This window comes from Bombus pascuorum, chromosome 5, assembly GCF_905332965.1.
Source record: "Bombus pascuorum chromosome 5, iyBomPasc1.1, whole genome shotgun sequence".
In the NCBI taxonomy this organism is placed as follows: domain Eukaryota; kingdom Metazoa; phylum Arthropoda; class Insecta; order Hymenoptera; family Apidae; genus Bombus; species Bombus pascuorum.
Genome location: NC_083492.1, coordinates 2,008,510 through 2,029,605, shown reverse-complemented (window position 1 = coordinate 2,029,605; position 21,096 = coordinate 2,008,510). Strand labels below are relative to the sequence as shown.

Here is a 21,096-nt window from a genome sequence, read left to right as displayed (position 1 = left end):
ATATTGTATGTATGTTTTAGGAAAAGTCAGAAATTATGAAGCGATATGATAAAGTTTAAAAATTTAGTTAGTGTTTTTTTAGTTTAGTGTTAATAATATAAAATATAAAAAGTTATTTTTATAATATATAAAAGAATTATTCGGCAAAGTCCGAATTTCTTATCTCATAAATTGTAAACATTACGACGCGGACCTCGTTAAAAGAATAAACAAACACCCCAAGTGTCCGATAAGTCAGTTGTACAGTAAACATCTGGTATGAATCAGTAATACACAATTACAAAATTTGAAGTAATAGATTTCCATCCCATAACAACTATCGTAAGTGGGAAAGTTACTATATAAGGATCAGGCGAAGCTTTCTAAGGTCATACGACAGTCATACTCTTCGTGTTACTCAGTGTAAGTAAATCAACTAAACATAACGTTAGTCTGCATCTTGCATATACTTGTGTACGCTAAAGAGTGCAAAAAAAAGAAAAAAAACTAAACATATTTTAATATACTTCCACCTTGAGCGTTAATTTCGTTCAAGGTTCGTGATATTAACAGATACTTAGTTGAGAATTCGCATCAGCGTCTGAAAATACAATTATCGGAGCTAAATTCATACAAGCATATTAGATACAATTTTGCGCGATAGCGCAACACGTAAATGCAAATGCATTAAAATCGCAGTGATATGACTATATTATGTGGTGTTGTGATGATGTTCGCGCGCTAACGTAACACGTCCGTACATAAAACGAGTTTAAATTTCGCTCCCAATTCTATTGGCAATCCTGCTACTGCTGGGTGATCTAAATTCACGCGGTCGTGTAACGCGTAACAAATGGAAGTTAGTGCTACCAACATAACGTGTGACTAGAGATATTTTAGCAAAATCGCGGGCTTAAATATTAGAACGTCATTTGTTGTACTGGTCGTAAGTTCGTGACACTCATTATCTTTTCGATTTTGTAACGACGGTAATCCGGTTGAATGCGGTAAAACGACGGAACGTTCTCGAGTTGAAAGTTGGTGTTTTGATGTTTGCAGTTCCGGCGAAGTAGAACAACGAAACAGACCACGGGGGTCGCACGCGGGGTACCGATACGCGTGTACGGTGTTGCGCGGATATCATAAATAATTATTTTTTTAAACCCCGTCCCAATTGTAATCGCGGTTTAATCGAAATCCTGCACGTAGCGTAGCGTGATTTCCGTGTTCGATTAAGCTACGAGGTCGGTTCAACTATTGAACTTTAATAAATATGGCGAACAGTGTAGCACCAGATTCATGGGAACAGCAGGCGGATAACGGAGACATCGGTCCACCACAGGATAAGTCCATCGAAAGCAAATTTTCCACTCTGAATGTAAATGCTGCGGAATTCGTGCCTTCTTTCTGCATTAATTCTTCACCGCAGAACAGTAATACGGCCGACAGTTCCTGCAATGTTGCTGTCATGATGAATTCTGTAACCACTTCTATGCCTCCTGAAATACATCATGGTTAGTTTTGAAATAAAACTCGATTAACCATCAATTATGTCTTTCCAAACAAATGTACAGGCTATTAATATAAAGGGAAAGCATGTAAGGTTCTTGTTATTGTAAGTCATTTGTAATGTAACTGCTGCGGCTAACCCCCATTACTTTACTCGCATACTGATTCCTATCTTTCTTATATCTGTTAATGAAAGATGATAGTTGATTTCTGGGTTTAGTTTAATGTCTGTCTTCTTATCGTAAGTTGACATTACCAAATTGCTGCTTTTTGGGAAGAGACAAGTTACACACAATACGTATATTTAATATTAACCCAATATTGTGCAATAATTAAACTGATGCTAAGTTCAAAGCATTTATTTGTACAGCAATTAAGGGCATGAAGTTAGGAATTAGATATGTATGCTATAATAATTTTGTTTATATAATAGCATTAATACAGATCAAAATATTCGTATACAAAATCTAATATTCCTTGAATAAAAATGTGTCAGATTGATAAGAAAACATACTATGTAAAGTAAAAAGAAATATTAAATTTATTGGTTTATTTATATTTTGAGAAGAGAAGATGTGTCATTCGATTATTATTAAATACGATAGATGAATATCAAAATAATACTTCCAATACGATATGGTAATGTTTTCAAATGTTTTACATAACTTTACGTTATAACAATGTATTATTTCCGATGAATCTACTATTTTCACAGCCGATAGATAAATATTAGCGGAGGAGATGACTTATTTGTACATTAAAATGATTCATAAACATGTATGGAGATAAGATGATTATACAAGATGACATGTAAATGTGGGAAAACAATAAACCATAGAAAGTTCTTTCGACATTCTTCTGGTTTATAAACTGTTAATGAGAATTTATTTATTTTTGCTTTGATAGAAAAAATTTTCCTTTTATTACAAGTTTGTGTATGTTTATTAGGTAATACTACGCCAGTAGTTTTACCAGATCCAGTGGGCAATCGTGTGGAGGAACCACCTGCTGGAGGAGGGGCTCCACCTCCGAACGTTACCGATCAAATGAATACTAGCCCGGAACATCAACCAGCTGATTCGTGGGAAGAAGCGGCGGTAGATGGCGATCCTCTTTTAACTCCTGAAAATGAAGAAGTACGCCGAAGCTTTTACGTATATAATAAGATCTTTCTTAGACTTTGATTTATCGTTTAAAAAATTCCTTTTACCAGACGATTACTTAGAATTTTTCGTTTTTTCGTATTTAGGCTGAAAACGAAGAGGATGAAGAAATGGTTGTTAAAATCCCTAAGAAAAAGCCTGTTAAAGTAACAGAGGATACTAAGAGTAAAAAGGAACATGTTAATGTTGTTTTTATAGGACACGTTGGTATGTAAGAATTCTATTAGCGAGTTAAGATACGTAAGAATATATTTTAATCGGCATCGACTCCGTTCTGATTTGTATTATAGATGCAGGAAAATCAACGATCGGAGGCCAGATTATGGCATTGACAGGAATGGTTGATAAAAGAACCTTAGAAAAGTACGAAAGAGAAGCAAAAGAAAGAAGTAGAGAAACGTGGTATCTGAGTTGGGCTCTAGATACGAATCAAGAAGAACGAGAGAAAGGGAAGACGGTGGAAGTCGGTAGAGCGTACTTTGAAACTGAACGAAAGCATTTCACAATTTTAGATGCACCTGGTCATAAGAGTTTTGTACCTAATATGATTGGCGGAGCTGCACAAGCTGATCTCGCGGTGTTAGTTATTTCTGCGCGGAAAGGAGAGTTCGAAACCGGTTTCGATAGAGGCGGTCAAACAAGGGAACATGCGATGCTGGCTAAAACTGCTGGTGTTAAACATCTGGTTGTGCTAGTGAATAAAATGGATGACCCAACCGTAGAATGGGATGAAAGAAGATACAACGAGTGCAGGTATTATGTCGTATAATATATCATCGTCGTAAATTTAAGATACGATAGTTTTATTTAGAATAGGAAATTAATTTATTTATATTATTTAGGGATAAAATACTACCGTACCTCCGTAAATTGGGATTTAATCCTGCTAAAGATCTTACGTTCATGCCAGTCTCAGGACAGCTTGGTTACGGTTTGAAAGATCCGATACCAGAACATCTTTGTACATGGTACACCGGTCCGCCATTCATATCCTTCATCGATTCCCTACCTTCGCTTAATCGTAAAAACAACGGACCTTTTATTATGCCAATCGTTGATAAATATAAAGATATGGGAACAGTGGTAATGGGAAAGGTCGAGGCTGGAGAAGCGAAAAAAGGACAATCGCTACTTGTTATGCCGAATAGGGTATACTTGTTCTATTTTAACAAGATATATATTTCAATATCGAATCGACTACTTGTGCTAATATATTTTATACTTTATTACGTTTTATTAGACGGCAGTGACGGTAGATCAGTTGTGGTCAGACGACGAAGAAGTGACATCGGTTGGACCTGGCGAGAACGTAAAGATCAAATTAAAAGGCATCGAAGAAGAAGACGTGAGCCCTGGATTTGTTCTTTGTGACAGCAACAATCCGATAAAAACGGGAAAAGTGTTCGACGCTCAAGTTGTAATTTTGGAGCATAAGAGCATTATCTGCGCCGGTTATAGTGCTGTGATGCACATTCATTGTGCAGCGGAAGAAGTTAGAGTAAAAGCATTGATCTGTTTGGTGGACAAAAAGACTGGGGATAAAAGTAAAACCAGGCCGAGGTTCGTCAAACAGGATCAAGTGGCAATAATGAGAATCGAGTGCGCAGGTGTCATTTGCCTTGAAAGATTTAAGCTATTTCCACAGATGGGACGTTTCACCCTTAGGGATGAAAGTAAGTGTTACGGGTTTTACGAGCTCGCGTGCGCGCTCGTGTATGTGTATTTAAATCTGAAAAGTTTCCATTTCAAGTGGATTACGATTTCTTACTTATCAACGATCGAGTTCTAACTGGTTTTTTCTTGCTAATTTTAGATAAGACTATTGCAATTGGCAAGGTGCTGAAGGTGGTGGAGTAAAGTTGCTCAACTGTGACCACAGATTGGGATAATAATCGACTTTGATAACGAGAAATACACAAGAGATGCAAGCCGAATACAGTACGCACGAGAAAAAAACGGAACTAGCGTGATTACTCGCGAACTGTTAATGTAACATACACTCATCTTACACAAGAAGCAAAAAAAGTTCTACATCAAAGAAAAGCACATACATCGTATGCACAGACAGTTGGGTCGGGGTTTGGGGTTACGGGAGGGGGGGAGGGAGGGTATTTATAACCTGAGATAAAGAAAAAAAGCAAATAGATTTGATTATATAGATAAGGAGACAAAACCACTAAAAAAAACTCAAGAGCGCGTGTTCCTTCTAATTAGGTAAGCTGAACCACAGCACTCACATTGAGTTCATTACAAATAAATTAATGATCAAATGACAAACAGTGTCTCCTTAATATTGTAAAACACGATATTTTTATTCTTCTGAGGTGAGAGACATTAATGAACGTAAAAGAAGAGAATAACAATTACAAGATAAAAACTAAGGAAAATATTATTAATATTATTATAATGATTATTGAATAATTATTATTAAATTGGTGGTAAGAAGCGAAAGGATACTAAAAAAAAAAAAAAAAAACAAATACAGAAATTTATTAAATCTGCCAGATAGTGTTACACGACAATTTATAATTATAAAATTAATATTATTATTACTACTATTACACCGTTTCTTATTGCATTGTCATTAAAAACAAATTTGCAACAAAAATGTGCTCTACTAATTTCGATAAGAGGTTTCATGTGTATGGTTGATTTGCTTTTTCTTGCACGTACTGTTTCTGTTAATACGATTGGTGTTTGACGGCGCCAAGGTTCGTGTATTGTATCGATGTATTACGTGTCTATAACACCAGATATTCTTACACTGTGCTTCTTCAGAAAAAAGTTTCGATGATTTATAGCGTTATATGCGATAAAAGAAAATTAATGTCGAGATTTAACTGAAAGGAAGTTAATATAGAGAATTTTCAAAGCAGACATTTTGTGAGTGCTTTCTTTACATGTATTACTGCTTCTTTTTTCTTTGCTGCTAATTTTTATAGATATTAAAGTGTCTACATCTCTTGTCCTATTCTTTTTACTTTTTACGTTTATTATTATCCTTTATTTCACATCTCATATCGGATCTGTTTCCTAACAAAACAGATTTCACAAGCAATTAATTTTATTCCTATAAATTGTTCAGCAAAGTTTGCGTTTTATGGTTGTTATATTCTTTAAATTGTTAATATTATTACGATCGATACATTAAAAAAATGCTAATGTAATTTCTCTTTCTTTTTTTTTTTTTCTTCTTACTCACCATAATTTCAGTAATACAAAGTAGAAGCGACAGCATGAAACATATTACGGTGAAAGGAAGGTGGTGATATATTTAATAGAAATAGTTTTCTTTTCCCATCGTACGAAATATCTGTTCCCGTATGATTTTTTATAATTTAAAGTATATTACATTCGTTGTCCAAGTAAATTATAATTACGGTAAAGGCCTAACGGCGATACAGATTACACGAGTTGCTGAAATTTCGAGTTTATTTACTGTTATGGCGAACTCGAAAATTTTAGTGCAATCAACTAAAGTAACTATCAAATCGAGTTTTTCCACGTGTGATTTTGTCAAGACGCTCTTCTATGCGTGTCAACTATATGCCATACGTAGGTTTATTACATTTTATATATGATTATTGAAACATTTATAATAAAAATGGTAAAAGCTTAATTACACTTATTATTGAGGATCCGGTGCTAATTTAGCGTAACCGAGCTTCCGAAGTACTTCCTTGATTTCGACGTATACCGATGCATCTTCCACTGTACTTGAAATCTACAAATAAAAGAACAAATATTTTACATCGACGATTAACAAATGAATAAATAATGTATTCTTATCTCGTATGCAAATGCAATTTCATTATTCGAACCGACAAAGTCGTTTGCTTATCGCCAATTTCTCACCAGTTTCTTCGTACGTTTCGTTAAACGATCGATTTACCTTCACTAGCTTGGATCGTGCTAAATTAGCGATAGATTTACGAATCAATTTTCCCGAACGCGTTCGAGGTAACGCTCTCACGGCTGCAGCTGTTTTAAAAGACGCTATGGGACCGATCAAGTTTCTTACTCGCGCCACCAATTCCTCGTTAATCTGTTTTTCGTTTCTCATCGCTTCTACAAACACAGATACATGACATTATCAACAAGGTATATTCGCTCGATATAGACATGTTTCTCGGTCAAGATCTTCACCTTCTTTCATTATATAAAGACACAAAGGTATTTCTCCTTTAGTCGGATCTGGAACGCCGACTACCGCCGCGTCTACGATATCCGGATGAGCCAACACCACGTCCTCGAGGGCGGAGGTTGATAATCTGTGGCCGGCAACGTTGATAACGTCGTCGTCGCGTGCCATGACATAAACATAGCCGAATTCGTCTTTATAGCCAACATCCATGGTGTCGTAGTAACCCTGTATTTGATCAGTTAAATCATTGAATCGTTGTAAAACGTCATCGTCGATGTTTCGCGATTCGATCGTAAGAGCAAAGTGACTCGTAAGAACAAGACTCACTGGATACGTTGAAAAATATATTTCCTCGAATCTGTCGTCGTCTTGGTAGAGCGTGGATATGCAGCCGGGCGGTAATGGTAATTTTATGGCGATCCTACCTAATTCACGCGCTTCCGCCTCGCTGCTGTTTTCTCGTAGTATGTCGACTAGGTAAAAAGAAATTTTACTCGTATTCGTACAATGATCGTTGAAAAGCAATGACCTTTTTTAAAAGTTAAATATATAAATATGTTTTTGTGAAATAAATAATTATGATATATATTTAGAAATTAAATGTCAAACGAATTCTTTTACATCTAGGTTCTTTCAAATAGATTTAATTTATGTATAAAAATATATAATAGAAAATTAAATTCTTAATTTTCTATTCATTTATAAATAACGTTGATCTAGGAAGAATTTTTGTTAATAAATATTTAATAATTTAATACGTTCGTCGCCCAGCGTGATTCGGCCAAGTTTCCTGCGGGGCCCAAATCCGATCGCCGGTACGCGGAACGTGAATAGAGCGACAAGCAGGAATTCATCGTTTATCGCCCTCGATTCATCGTTTATCCCCTTCGATTCATTGTAAAGAAAAGATTATTTCTGAAATGAAGAAAGCGATAGCTATCAAGCTAGAGTACTCCGAGGGATCTCATGGCAGATATCTCGGATCTTTCATTTAGTCGAGAAGCACACTTGTGAGACGTACATTGGTGATTTTTTCCTCCTCAAAATGTTTAGTAAACAGCGTGAAAATATATTTGAAAGCGAGGAGAGTAGCGATGATGGAGTCTATAACTATTTTTCAAAGTGCTCAAAACCACACCAAATGCGTTTGGAATGTTTTAACGAATACCATACGATATAGGATAATGTAATATATTATCCAGAATATAAATTAATAAAGAGTATGGTATAATGTTTTTAATATTTTTATGTTGTACATCCTATATATAATATTTAATTAATTAACTCGAACATGAAGAACGTCACCATCCTCTGGTGACGGGGCCCCCACTGAAGTATACCCATATCGCGTAGGTATGTGCGACGTGGCGACGAACGTGTTAATATTAAAGAATTTTAAAGATTTAGATTGATCTCAAAATTAGTAATGATATTTATTAAAAAAAAAATAATTTATAATTTATTTTGATTAAATATAACGATCAAATTAGTAATATTTCTCGTTTAATAAATAAGTTTCGATATAATTAATATTCATATATGTAACAAAATCATGGCTTAATGAATTTAATTTTAGGTCTATCTGTCCAATCGGACCAAGCGAGTCGAGCTTTTTCCGACAAATTCGAACGTAGCGTAAGGGCCATTTTTCCACCATTCTTCTCCACCCTCGTTTATCATCCAGTAAAGCAATCCTTTCGACTTTTCGAGAAACTCGAATCGTTCGGTCCAATCTTTGGAAAGTTACTCGAACGAGAAGAGCGTCACCCGTACTTTGGTGACGGGATCTCCACGCAAGTATACCCGTCACGTAGCTATGGGTGATGTGGCGACGAACGTGTTAAAGCACGCGCCAAGCACGAAACTTACTGTGATAGCCGGGAATCGGAAGACCGGTACTGTATTTCGGTAATCCAGGATTGTGTCCGTAATCGAGACACAATGCCGTAATAGGGTGTCCCGTTTCCGATTGCCACCAATTGTTGAGAATCGGTACCTTGAACGCTTTCTCTGCCCACGTTTTCGTCTTGTAGTCGCAAAATTCTCCAGCAACGAATACGGTCTTCAAACTACAAAACGCAAACGCGTGCTTCACCGAGACTATATCGACTACACGTCAGTTTGCAAAAGTACGTACCACTTCATGGAATATTTTCGACCCAGCAACAGATCCGGATCAACGCGCCTTATAACGCGCAGAGCAGTGGGCACGCAGAACAACGCGTTCACACCGTGCTGATCGATCACCCTGTAAAACAACGATAGAATCGCGACTACTCTGTCGGAGCACATTACGCGAGATAGGCGAAACATAGAAGCGATTGCGTTAAACGGCAATTAACGGGCAACCGGGCTGTAATTGAAAGGCGACAGTAGCTGGACCGTTAAATTTATAATATCGTTGAGTTTTAACCCTTTGCGATGTCCTATGTCGAGTCTCGCTCGACATTCTTTCGCGTCCACCTTTTCTTTTTGAAACGAGCGATAGAAAACCAGGAAATTGTTTCGAGATACACTGAAAAATTACAAAATACAACAATAGCGTGGACAAAGCTGCTATTTAAGTGAATTTCTTCCTTCCTCTATTTAGTTAAATCGTCTTACTTTTTAGTTAAAGTAAATTTCAAGTAAAACGCTTAAAAGCGTTGGCAGCTGCTGCTAACGAGATTGAAGTAAAATTCGCAATGCAAAGGGTTAACACGAAATAAGATGCAAGTTAAATGTTTAAACCTAAAGTATTGCGCTGCATCGGGTGTCCTATCGGGTTTTCCCTCGTACATTACGCTGGTGGCACCATAGAGCAGAGGTCCGTAACAGATGTAAGAATGTCCAACCACCCATCCCATATCCGAGGCCACCCACCAAACGGAATCCTTGTCCATACCATAAACTGTTTTCATCGTCCAACAAACGGCAACCAAATGGCCGCCGACTGATCTCAGAATTCCTTTCGGTTGACCTTTAGCGAAACAGTTTGATTTCCTTCGTGTAATATTCACGGTGGAACGAATTCGATAGTTTCTATCGTATATGCTTTCCCGATAAATCCTTTACACGCTTCGTTCAAGGGCAACATTTCCATATAATTCAAAGTACGTGACGACGGCTCGTTTAACCGTTTAACGACTTTGCTACGCATAATATGAATTTTTACGCGTACGAAGTTTCGCAGTTAAATGAAATTCGCATCGTACGATTCAAAGTTAGAAATTAATGAGTTTCGACCGAACAATACCGCGAAAGCAATTCGGAACGACCAACCGACTAAACAAATATTTCGATATAACGCGTACAAAGAGAGTCGTACGAGAGACAATCGTTCGATTTTACTTCCTCGCCAAGTAAATACTCGTTGGAGAAGTTGGATACGGCTGATTGCAAGTCGACGGTGTCCTTTTTTTTTATGGTATCTCTATCCGAAGTACATGGTACAGCTACGAAGAGAGTACGTACCTGTCGTTCCCGAGGTATACAGGATGTACAATGGCGCGTTTGCCTCGACAGGCTGACACGGATGAGGTTTCGATTTGCTGATCGCGTCGTCCCAATCGTACTGATCTTCCAAAAGAGCACTCTGCCAGATGTTTCTTCTTTGAAATACGATGCATCGTGGCCTCTTTACCGAGATGATCTTCATAGCGCCGTTTAACATATCCGTGTATCTGCGCGCAAAGTGAATTTCTTTATTTGGACTGGTATCTCGCTATCATTTCGGAGAAACGTAAACGAGCGTACTTGACGATTTTCGACGGTTCCAGGCCACAGCTGGCCGCGATCACTACCTTTGGCTTCGCGTGATTTATTCTGATGGCCAATTCGTTCGCCGCGAAACCTAAAAACATGCGATAATGAAATACACTTTTTCGTAAGTTGCCCTTTGAATCGTTCGATGTTACGATTCGGAGTCTCCTTCGATCGTTTACGATATCACGAACGTTAGGGAAACACTTTCATCGTCTTAGAAAGTGTACGTAGATCGGTTTGTAGCGCGAACGCAAGTAGTACGAGTCGACGTAGTCCGACACTCGGTCGTGTCGTGGATCGTAGAGACGGTTACTTTTAGGAATCTGGAAATAGTTTTACCGCCAAATACGACGGAATGAACCGCGCCGAGTCGCGTAGTCGCCAAAATCGCTATTATAGTTTCGGGAATCAAGGGCATGTAGATGACGACCGTGTCGCCCTTGCCCACGCCCATATCCGCCAGCGCTCCAGCCAACAAGGACGTTTTGTTTAAAAGCTCGTTGTATGTTACTTTGCGAATCGTTGATATTTGAGGACTGTCGTGAATCAATGCCACTTTGTCCCCATTTCCAGCGAGAACGTGTCGATCCACCGCATTGTAACAGGCGTTCAATTCTCCGCCGACGAACCTGCCGAACGAATATATTTTTATTTAAACGACGATCCAAATCGAGCATGCAAGGTCACGGACAAGCAGTTTTTACCATTTCGTAAACGGCTGTTTAGAGTTATCCAGCACCTTTTCCCAAGGTTTGTCCCAATCTATGCACTGCGCGACTTTTCCCCAAAAACCTTCAGGATTCTCCAAGGATTCCTTGTAAGCTTCGTCGTACCTCGGACAGGGAATGTGATGGGGATTGACGATGTAATCTACGAAGAGAAGCGTTACACGATTTCGAGGGGAAAATCTTTTCTTACGAGCTATCTTCTTCGATAAGAAAACAACGCGATGTAACGATTCCGAAAGAACAAACTATCGATAAATAGTATTATTATTTTATCCACGCTCTTTTATTACATCAATTAACGTTCTTTACGTCGATCGTTATATCGGATCATTTACATTAAAAAAAAAAAAAAAAAAAGTACTTAGTTAACGATTGACCGATAAATATCATGAACAGGGAGAGAACCGTGCTATTGCTCGATCGCTAAATGGAAATTCAAACTGCGATTTAATGCTAAAACGAGGCACGTGCCGTGCTATGCACGATACGTTCTCGAAGATTGGAATAAATCTCTTAGGAATTAAATCGACGAGTTTTAACATAAAGCTATCGTGCCTCTCGAAATGGGCATAAAGTTGTTCAGGCAGATGGAAGTCGAGATCCCGTGAGCTTAGCGATCATGGTCTCGCGAAGGGATATATTCAAAAATGTAATCGCGATCCCGATTCGAGAACATCTAACGTCCGCTTTGCGCAAATTTCCAGATCGTATCGCAACGTGTTAAGGATATAACGTTGACTTCTGTAATCCGCGTTATATGGTCGCGTTTCATGAATATTTAAAGGCCGCGTGTTGGTATCGCGCTGTCTTATTGATATTTTTTACTTCCGCCAATGAATAATTCATTGCAAGTTGTCGGTACCAAGTTCATAGTAATTTCCTATGCTGCCCGCGCCCCTTTAACACGTTCCTCACGTGTGTGCGTGTCTACTTCCGTGTGTACCATGAATTACGAACGTCGTGTGAAAACAGTCTTAACGTATCGTTGTTTACGCTACTTAAGATAATCGAAATTTTACCTTCACCTTGCCAATAGCGCGATAACCCAGCTTCCCTCCGCTTTACACGCGTTTCTCTCTCTCTCGGACAGCTTCTTCTTAATTTTACGAGACGCGTTTATTTACACGATCGGGTGAACATTGCTCGAGAAAATTTTTATTTACGCGTATAGGTAGAAGAATACGACAAGATTGAGAGAAAAACGTTTTAGAATCGAAACGTTCGATCACGCGGAAGCCCGAAAATTTATTCCGTTCTTAACAATCGACGTACACTCGACTTGGCCATTCCAAAAAGCAAAGCGAATCCGCGTGGCAGCTATACCCATATACACGTACGCTAGTTAATTTAGAATTTCACAAGCTGTATATTTATCGCGCATGTCCGAACTCTACGTTAAAGTATAGCGAAAGCAACTTCTCTTATCCGAAAGTATCGCGTGATAAGGAAAGTATTTCGTTTGGAACGACGATATTTTGACGAACACGTACGTACGTACCCGTGAAAAATTTCCTCCTTCTCTTTAACGCTTTAGTCGAGTCCTGTATGTAAGTCCTCGCTTCTTGAAACCGTAGCGCGTGTACTTTGCATTCGTTCGCTTACGAATAATTTATCGCATCCTGTCGTAGGAATTGGCCGCATGTTTTTCGTTTCTTCGATCCAAAGATTCTCCGTGGGATGGAAATTCCGAGATCGAGCAGACCATCTAGCAACGCCGATCTTTCGCTATTCCGAATATCGTTCGACGATACGAGCGATTTGGCTCGTTATCCGCTTGATAAATTCGATAGTTTCTTCGCACCGAACTCTACAGCTTAGGAAATTCTAAATCAAATAGCGTAGGCGAGTATATGGACACCGTTGTATCCACGTATAACCATAAATACCCGGTTCAAACTTGTCTTATGCCAGCTATTTCGCCCTAACGACCGTCAACGAATACATTTTTGACAAAATGTGTCCGTTCTATATATGAAAAAAGTATCGGATTCGGAAGGAAAGTTGGCGCTCGCTGCTTTATAATTTTATTTACAGTGGCCCTCGTATGGAAATTCTCTCCTCTCCCCTTGCCCCCTGTCTCTATCTGCCGCTCTGTGCATTTAATTATACGTCAACGTTTAGTAGCTCCGAATGCATCTGGAAAATAGCAGCTGCGTCGGATAATTTGATTAAAGTAATGGGTATTATCCATGGACTTCCTTAACAATGAAATTTCGACGTTGCGCGGAACGGAAACTCTTACACCTACCGCGTCGACGTTAATCGCACCAGTAAGCGAAAATGTTCCAACACGGAGAAATCTAATTACGGATAAAACGCGTGGCAAATACGCGCATCGGTTATTAGAAAAAACAGCCAGTTTCCGAAGAAAATTAGTTTCACGACGATAGCCAACTTTCGATGAGAAAAACGTTCGTTCTCCTTTGCCACTTTCTCTTTCTCTATCTCTATCTCCTCTTTGTCGGAGATTCGTCGCACGACACATTAGAAATTTCTTTAAATCGAAATTCTTAACTCAAATATTATTCTTCGATCGAATGATTACCGTTCGATCGAAAGGCTAAATAAAGAGACGTTTACCTGATCCATCGCTGTTTTGTAGGTCTTTCGAATTGGCGATCAACGATTGGAAACTCATCTCGCTCGTGATCTGATCGTGAGACATCGGAGAATGAAGAATCGAATTATAACGTGCGATACTTTTCTATCTACTCGGAGGCTGATCCAGTGATCCCACCACGATCCAGCCTGTTAGATTTACGATCTATCAGATCGTCGAACGATATGCTGCAAATCGCGTTAAATCACCATCGCCTGATACCCTGATTATCATACGTAAAATACGATTATGGTAGTAAATGGGTTCGCACGGATTTCGAATGCGAATTTTTCTTCAGCAAATATCAGAGCGGCAAGAGGTCGGCTATATTACGGCAACACCAATACGTTGTCTAATCATAGAATCCTCCACCCTTGGATTTTGATAGGTCTCTGTCGAATCGCGGATCAGTGGAAAATAAGATTCTTGTTAGTTTCTCGCTCTGGTACACGTATATAATGAATTTCAGCTAAAGGTTTGGCGTATGTCAAGAAAGCGATAAACAATAATGCGATAATATTTCATACTTTGTGTCCGAGATGAGACGTCGACGTAACGCGTTAATAGCAATAACAGTAGCAAAATATGTCGAGACACGGAGTTTTAAGTGACAAATCGCGTAACCCACGATCACGTTACAATTAGTACAATTAAATAAATTCAATTATCGTACGCTCAACGAATGGCATTCTTCCTTTATCGTTCTATTTTATCTTTCGTTACGGCTATCGCGAATGCAACGACCGAAGAGAAGGAAAATACCTACGGATACTTGGGAGAAAAAATCGAGGGACGAAGATGAATTGGTCGCTTTTACCGTTCCACGAACTCGTAAAATCAATCTTGCGCTATTTGGAAAACTGGGAAACTCGTCATGGGCTAATATCTAATAGCGATGAAAATGTTCAAAGTCAAGGTATCGAGATAGCAAGATGAAAATTTCCAATTAATGTTACTTCGTTAATCGAATTATCGGTTTTTCTCGCGAATCGAACCCTAATCTTTCTTAAACTTAAACTCCGCTTAAACTTTCTGATTGTTATTACAAAGATAAACCATGGTGGGTAAATTTGAACTGTCTGAAGAGTCCTGGTGTTAGAACGGTACACAAATAATAAATACACTGGATGAAAATTGCGAACGAGTTCGGGGAGAAAGCACAGAGTGTTGCCACACGGACGACATACGAGCTGAAACTAACCATTATCGTTATTGTATTGAATTTTATATTATTCACTCTCCGAATCCAACCGAACCCCGATGAATTTTGATCCGAGGGTCGCTGCATTTAATTTAGACAGGAAGCTCATCTACCAAATCGACCGAACTATTATTCCGATCTAATAACATCGATATTTTTAGCTACTGTTCGAAAATGTTTTCTCTCTTCTTTTACTCGAATCGATTTTTTTAAAAACCTTACATTTTTTGTCTTTTTTTTTTTATCCTGCCTGTCTCCTTATACCTACACCTACATGTATCTGTACGTATACGTAGGTGCGTATCCACAGTCGACCGAAACACATTTTACGTCTATATTCTGTGATAATATTTACATATTAAAGCGATACTTAAAAGACGATTAAATCAGAAATTACAATGAGTCTCACCTTTCCAACGGCAGCAACTTGGCTCGACCATTTACGTAGAATCTTTGAATACAATGAATTATTTGTAAACGTACAAACATAATATTACGTCTCTTTTATAATTTCGCGTAGATATAAGAGACACGTGTAACCTTTCTACTTTCTTTCTCTGAACAAAGCGAATAAATTATACGACATCCTAACTCGTCAAAAAGATTTGCGGTGTGAACGTTCTCATCGTAAACTCTTATATTTGATACCAAGTGTCACTCGATCGTCGTTGTTAACTGTACGCATATCGCACCTTGTCGTTTTACCATTATCGACTGTAATTTTTATGTTTTAACGAAGATTCGATTTCATGGAAAACTTTGATCTCTAAGAAGTGAAAGCGGACAGATCTTATCTCGTATTTTCTGCTTCGATGGTTCTCGGTTCTTTGATTCGATCTGCTCCTTGACCGTCTAACACGTTAGAAAGTTATGAAAGAATATCCGTTCTGGCATGTAAAGAACTATATAAATATCGTGATTGAGGAGAGAATCGACGTCTCTGTTGTTTCCATTCCTTTCTTCGCGCGTTTCGTATATCCTTGTTTCTATTTCTTATCGGTATTTTCTTGCGAATATTTCGGACATCATAGAGCGCGATCTCGCTTATTAAGTTTATATAGCAACCTCTCGTAGTCTCTCGTATTTACCCCTGTGGCTATTTTATTACGCGCCATCGATCGATAATTCATTCGTATTTAGCGTTTCATGAAAATCTTTTGTTTGTTTCTTTGATTGAACATACGTATCACGTATCGTATCGTATCGTATCGTATGTATTAGAGACATCGATATTCGTCCTTTGTTCCTGTCAAATACGTTTCTTCGCGTTTCGTTGTAAAAATCTCTTGACGCGTTTCTTTCAACGTTGCTTTCGGTTTTAGGAAACGCGATTTGAAATTTCATCAATGAAAACACTCCTTTTAATACCTTTCTTTCGATATTAATTTTTCAACGCGGTTTCGTTTTGTAATATGCACGCGAGATATTTAGAAGGAACGCATCGAGCAAGAAACGAGTTTGCTTTCTAAAAACAAGTCTAAAAACGGGAGAAATATATAGAAAAACCCAAACTAAAATAGAGAAGGAGATTTCATCAATGAAAACACCCCTTTTAATATCTTTCTTTCGATATTAATTTTTCAACGCGGTTTCTTTCGTTTTGTAATATGCATGCGAGATATTTAGAAAGAACGCATCGAGCAAGAAGCGAGTTTGCTTTCTAAAAACAAGAGAAATATAGAAAATATAGAAATATAGAAAAAACCCAAGCTAAAATAGAGAAGGAGATGTCATCAGTGAAAACACTCCTTTTAATACCTTTCTTTCGATATTAATTTTTCAACGCGGTTTCGTTTTGTTTTGTAATATGCACGCGGAACATTTAGAAGGAACGTATCAATCAAGAAGCGTGGTTTGCTTCCTAAAAACAAGTCTAAAAACGGGAGAAATATATATAAAAAACCCAAGCTAAAATAAAGAAGGAGATTTCATCAATGAAAACACCCCTTTTAATATCTTTCTTTCGATATTAATTTTTCAACGCGGTTTCTTTCGTTTTGTAATATGCATGCGAGATATTTAGAAAGAACGCATCGAGCAAGAAGCGAGTTTGCTTTCTAAAAACAAGAGAAATATAGAAAATATAGAAATATAGAAAAAACCCAAGCTAAAATAGAGAAGGAGATGTCATCAGTGAAAACACTCCTTTTAATACCTTTCTTTCGATATTAATTTTTCAACGCGGTTTCGTTTTGTTTTGTAATATGCACGCGGAACATTTAGAAGGAACGTATCAATCAAGAAGCGTGGTTTGCTTCCTAAAAACAAGTCTAAAAACGGGAGAAATATATATAAAAAACCCAAGCTAAAATAAAGAAGGAGATTTCATCAATGAAAACACCCCTTTTAATATCTTTCTTTCGATATTAATTTTTCAACGCGGTTTCTTTCGTTTTGTATGCACGCGAGATATTTAGATAGAACGCATCAATCAAGAAGCGTGCTTTGTTTCCTAAAAACAGGTCTAAAAACAAGAGAAATATAAAAAATATAGAAATATAGAAATATGGAAGAACCCAAGCTAAAATAGAGAAAGAGATGTCATCAATGAAAACACCCCTTTTAATATCTTTCTTTTAATATTAATTTTTCAACGCGGTTTCGTTTTGTATGCACGCGAGATATTTAGAAGGAACGCATCAATCAAGAAGCGTGCTTTGTTTCCTAAAAACAAGTCTAAAAACGGGAGAAATATATATAAAAAGCCCAAGCTAAAATAGAAAAGGAGATGTCATCAATGAAAACACCCCTTTTAATATCTTTCTTTCGATATTAATTTTTCAACGCGGTTTCTTTCGTTTTGTAATATGCACGCGGAACATTTAGAAGGAACGTATCAATCAAGAAGCGTGTTTTGCTTCCTAAAAACAAGTCTAAAAACGGGAGAAATATATATAAAAAACCCAAGCTAAAATAAAGAAGGAGATTTCATCAATGAAAACACCCCTTTTAATATCTTTCTTTCGATATTAATTTTTCAACGCGGTTTCTTTCGTTTTGTATGCACGCGAGATATTTAGAAAGAACGCATCAATCAAGAAGCGTGCTTTGTTCCTAAAAACAGGTCTAAAAACAAGAGAAATATAAAAAATATAGAAATATAGAAATATAGAAAAAACCCAAGCTAAAATAGAGAAAGAGATGTCATCAATGAAAACACTCCTTTTAATATCCTTCTTTTAATATTAATTTTTCAACGCGGTTTCGTTTTGTATGCACGCGAGATATTTAGATAGAACGCATCAATCAAGAAGCGTGCTTTGTTTCCTAAAAACAGGTCTAAAAACAAGAGAAATATAAAAAATATAGAAATATAGAAATATGGAAGAACCCAAGCTAAAATAGAGAAAGAGATGTCATCAATGAAAACACTCCTTTTAATACCTTTCTTTCGATATTAATTTTTCAACGCGGTTTCGTTTTGTAATATGCACGCGAGATATTTAGAAGGAACGCATCGAGCAAGAAACGAGTTTGCTTTCTAAAAACAAGAGAAATATAGAAAATATAGAAATATAGAAAAAACCCAAGCTAAAATAGAGAAGGAGATGTCATCAGTGAAAACACTCCTTTTAATACCTTTCTTTCGATATTAATTTTTCAACGCGGTTTCTTTCGTTTTGTAATATGCATGCGAGATATTTAGAAAGAACGCATCGAGCAAGAAGCGAGTGTGCTTTCTAAAAACAAGAGAAATATAGAAAATATAGAAACATAGAAATATAGAAAAAACCCAAACTAAAATAGAGAAGGAGATTTCATCAGTGAAAACACTCCTTTTAATATCTTTCTTTCGATATTAATTTTTCAACGCGGTTTCTTTCGTTTTGTAATATGCATGCGAGATATTTAGAAAGAACGCATCGAGCAAGAAGCGAGTTTGCTTTCTAAAAACAAGAGAAATATAGAAAATATAGAAATATAGAAAAAACCCAAGCTAAAATAGAGAAGGAGATGTCATCAGTGAAAACACTCCTTTTAATACCTTTCTTTCGATATTAATTTTTCAACGCGGTTTCGTTTTGTTTTGTAATATGCACGCGGAACATTTAGAAGGAACGTATCAATCAAGAAGCGTGGTTTGCTTCCTAAAAACAAGTCTAAAAACGGGAGAAATATATATAAAAAACCCAAGCTAAAATAAAGAAGGAGATTTCATCAATGAAAACACCCCTTTTAATATCTTTCTTTCGATATTAATTTTTCAACGCGGTTTCTTTCGTTTTGTATGCACGCGAGATATTTAGATAGAACGCATCAATCAAGAAGCGTGCTTTGTTTCCTAAAAACAGGTCTAAAAACAAGAGAAATATAAAAAATATAGAAATATAGAAATATGGAAGAACCCAAGCTAAAATAGAGAAAGAGATGTCATCAATGAAAACACCCCTTTTAATATCTTTCTTTTAATATTAATTTTTCAACGCGGTTTCGTTTTGTATGCACGCGAGATATTTAGAAGGAACGCATCAATCAAGAAGCGTGCTTTGTTTCCTAAAAACAAGTCTAAAAACGGGAGAAATATATATAAAAAGCCCAAGCTAAAATAGAAAAGGAGATGTCATCAATGAAAACACCCCTTTTAATATCTTTCTTTCGATATTAATTTTTCAACGCGGTTTCTTTCGTTTTGTAATATGCACGCGGAACATTTAGAAGGAACGTATCAATCAAGAAGCGTGTTTTGCTTCCTAAAAACAAGTCTAAAAACGGGAGAAATATATATAAAAAACCCAAGCTAAAATAAAGAAGGAGATTTCATCAATGAAAACACCCCTTTTAATATCTTTCTTTCGATATTAATTTTTCAACGCGGTTTCTTTCGTTTTGTATGCACGCGAGATATTTAGAAAGAACGCATCAATCAAGAAGCGTGCTTTGTTCCTAAAAACAGGTCTAAAAACAAGAGAAATATAAAAAATATAGAAATATAGAAATATAGAAAAAACCCAAGCTAAAATAGAGAAAGAGATGTCATCAATGAAAACACTCCTTTTAATATCCTTCTTTTAATATTAATTTTTCAACGCGGTTTCGTTTTGTATGCACGCGAGATATTTAGAAGGAACGCATCAATCAAGAAGCGTGCTTTGTTTCCTAAAAACAAGTCTAAAAACGGGAGAAATATATATAAAAAACCAAAGCAAAAATAGAGAAAGAGATATAAATTATTATACTCGGTGACTACGTCCGAGATACAAGTTTCGCAACGAAAGATATTTAACGTGCCGAGGGTGCGTGCGAAAAAATTGAAATAAACCGTTTCTCTTGCCAATGCGTATCTTTCGTATTTAACGAATAAAACGGTATTGTCGACAGATGGGTAGAAAACAACGAAAAGGCAATTTGGAAGGGACGATATTAAAATTCTGCGGTGTCTCATAAAGTCTCGTTAAGGCTTCCTATCGTTTTATCGCTCTGTAATTTCTATGACTTTTATCGCGTCGTTAAATTCATTACTTGGTCGATAACTCGATTAACCGTTTTGTCGAAGAACGTAATAAATTATCAACGAGTTCGGGAAACACAGAAACAATCAGGTAAACCAACTAGACAAAGAATTCAAGAAAAATAAAGTAAGTATTTGCTCTGCAAATGGTCTGCGTCTACGGAGATTCGATGCCTGCTACGATCGTTCTTCGACAAACAACGAACGAGTATCGTCGAAGAAGACCCATAGGAACCGGCAAAAGTGCAGGTAGAACTAATCAAGAGTTGATAGGAGTTTTCTTGTCTAGAGAGTCGTGCCGTTCGAAGCGACTATTTGACCGTTAAAAATCTCGTTTGCAGGCAACGCGTTCAAGCAAGAAAACGAGCGGCAACGAAGGCAGTTGGATAAGAGAAAAGGCACCCTCTGTTACGTAACCACCAACGTTTTCATGAAATTTTTATTCAGTGTGTCGACGGGGAAATTGAAAATGTACGTCAACTACGAGATGAGAGGGTGTAATATGCGTGCGATTTCGCCTGGCTCTTCGTTGAAACGCGCATGGCCGTGGAAACGGCGCGTATTTAAGGGCTGATCTCTC

The 21,096-nt window shown here is 37.2% G+C and overlaps 2 protein-coding genes across 2 annotated transcripts; one reads left to right on the top strand and one right to left on the bottom strand.

Moving 5' to 3' along the window:
- Nucleotides 1-861: 861 nt before the first annotated feature.
- Nucleotides 862-6,270, top strand: LOC132907412 (eukaryotic peptide chain release factor GTP-binding subunit ERF3A). The gene is made up of 7 exons (XM_060960496.1): nt 862-1,493; nt 2,437-2,624; nt 2,738-2,858; nt 2,942-3,404; nt 3,494-3,800; nt 3,892-4,324; nt 4,465-6,270. The coding sequence occupies exons 1-7, from the start codon at nt 1,253-1,255 to the stop codon at nt 4,506-4,508; spliced, it is 1,797 nt and encodes a 598-aa protein (XP_060816479.1). The 5' UTR covers nt 862-1,252; the 3' UTR covers nt 4,509-6,270.
- LOC132907411 (acyl-CoA synthetase short-chain family member 3, mitochondrial) lies at nt 5,825-14,000 on the bottom strand. Its single transcript, XM_060960495.1, has 12 exons — nt 13,848-14,000; nt 11,244-11,409; nt 10,879-11,168; nt 10,531-10,627; nt 10,249-10,457; nt 9,526-9,754; nt 8,933-9,043; nt 8,665-8,864; nt 7,123-7,268; nt 6,798-7,020; nt 6,544-6,719; nt 5,825-6,375 (listed from the first exon to the last, which is right to left on the bottom strand). The coding sequence occupies exons 1-12, from the start codon at nt 13,930-13,932 to the stop codon at nt 6,280-6,282; spliced, it is 2,028 nt and encodes a 675-aa protein (XP_060816478.1). The 5' UTR covers nt 13,933-14,000; the 3' UTR covers nt 5,825-6,279.
- Nucleotides 14,001-21,096: the final 7,096 nt, after the last annotated feature.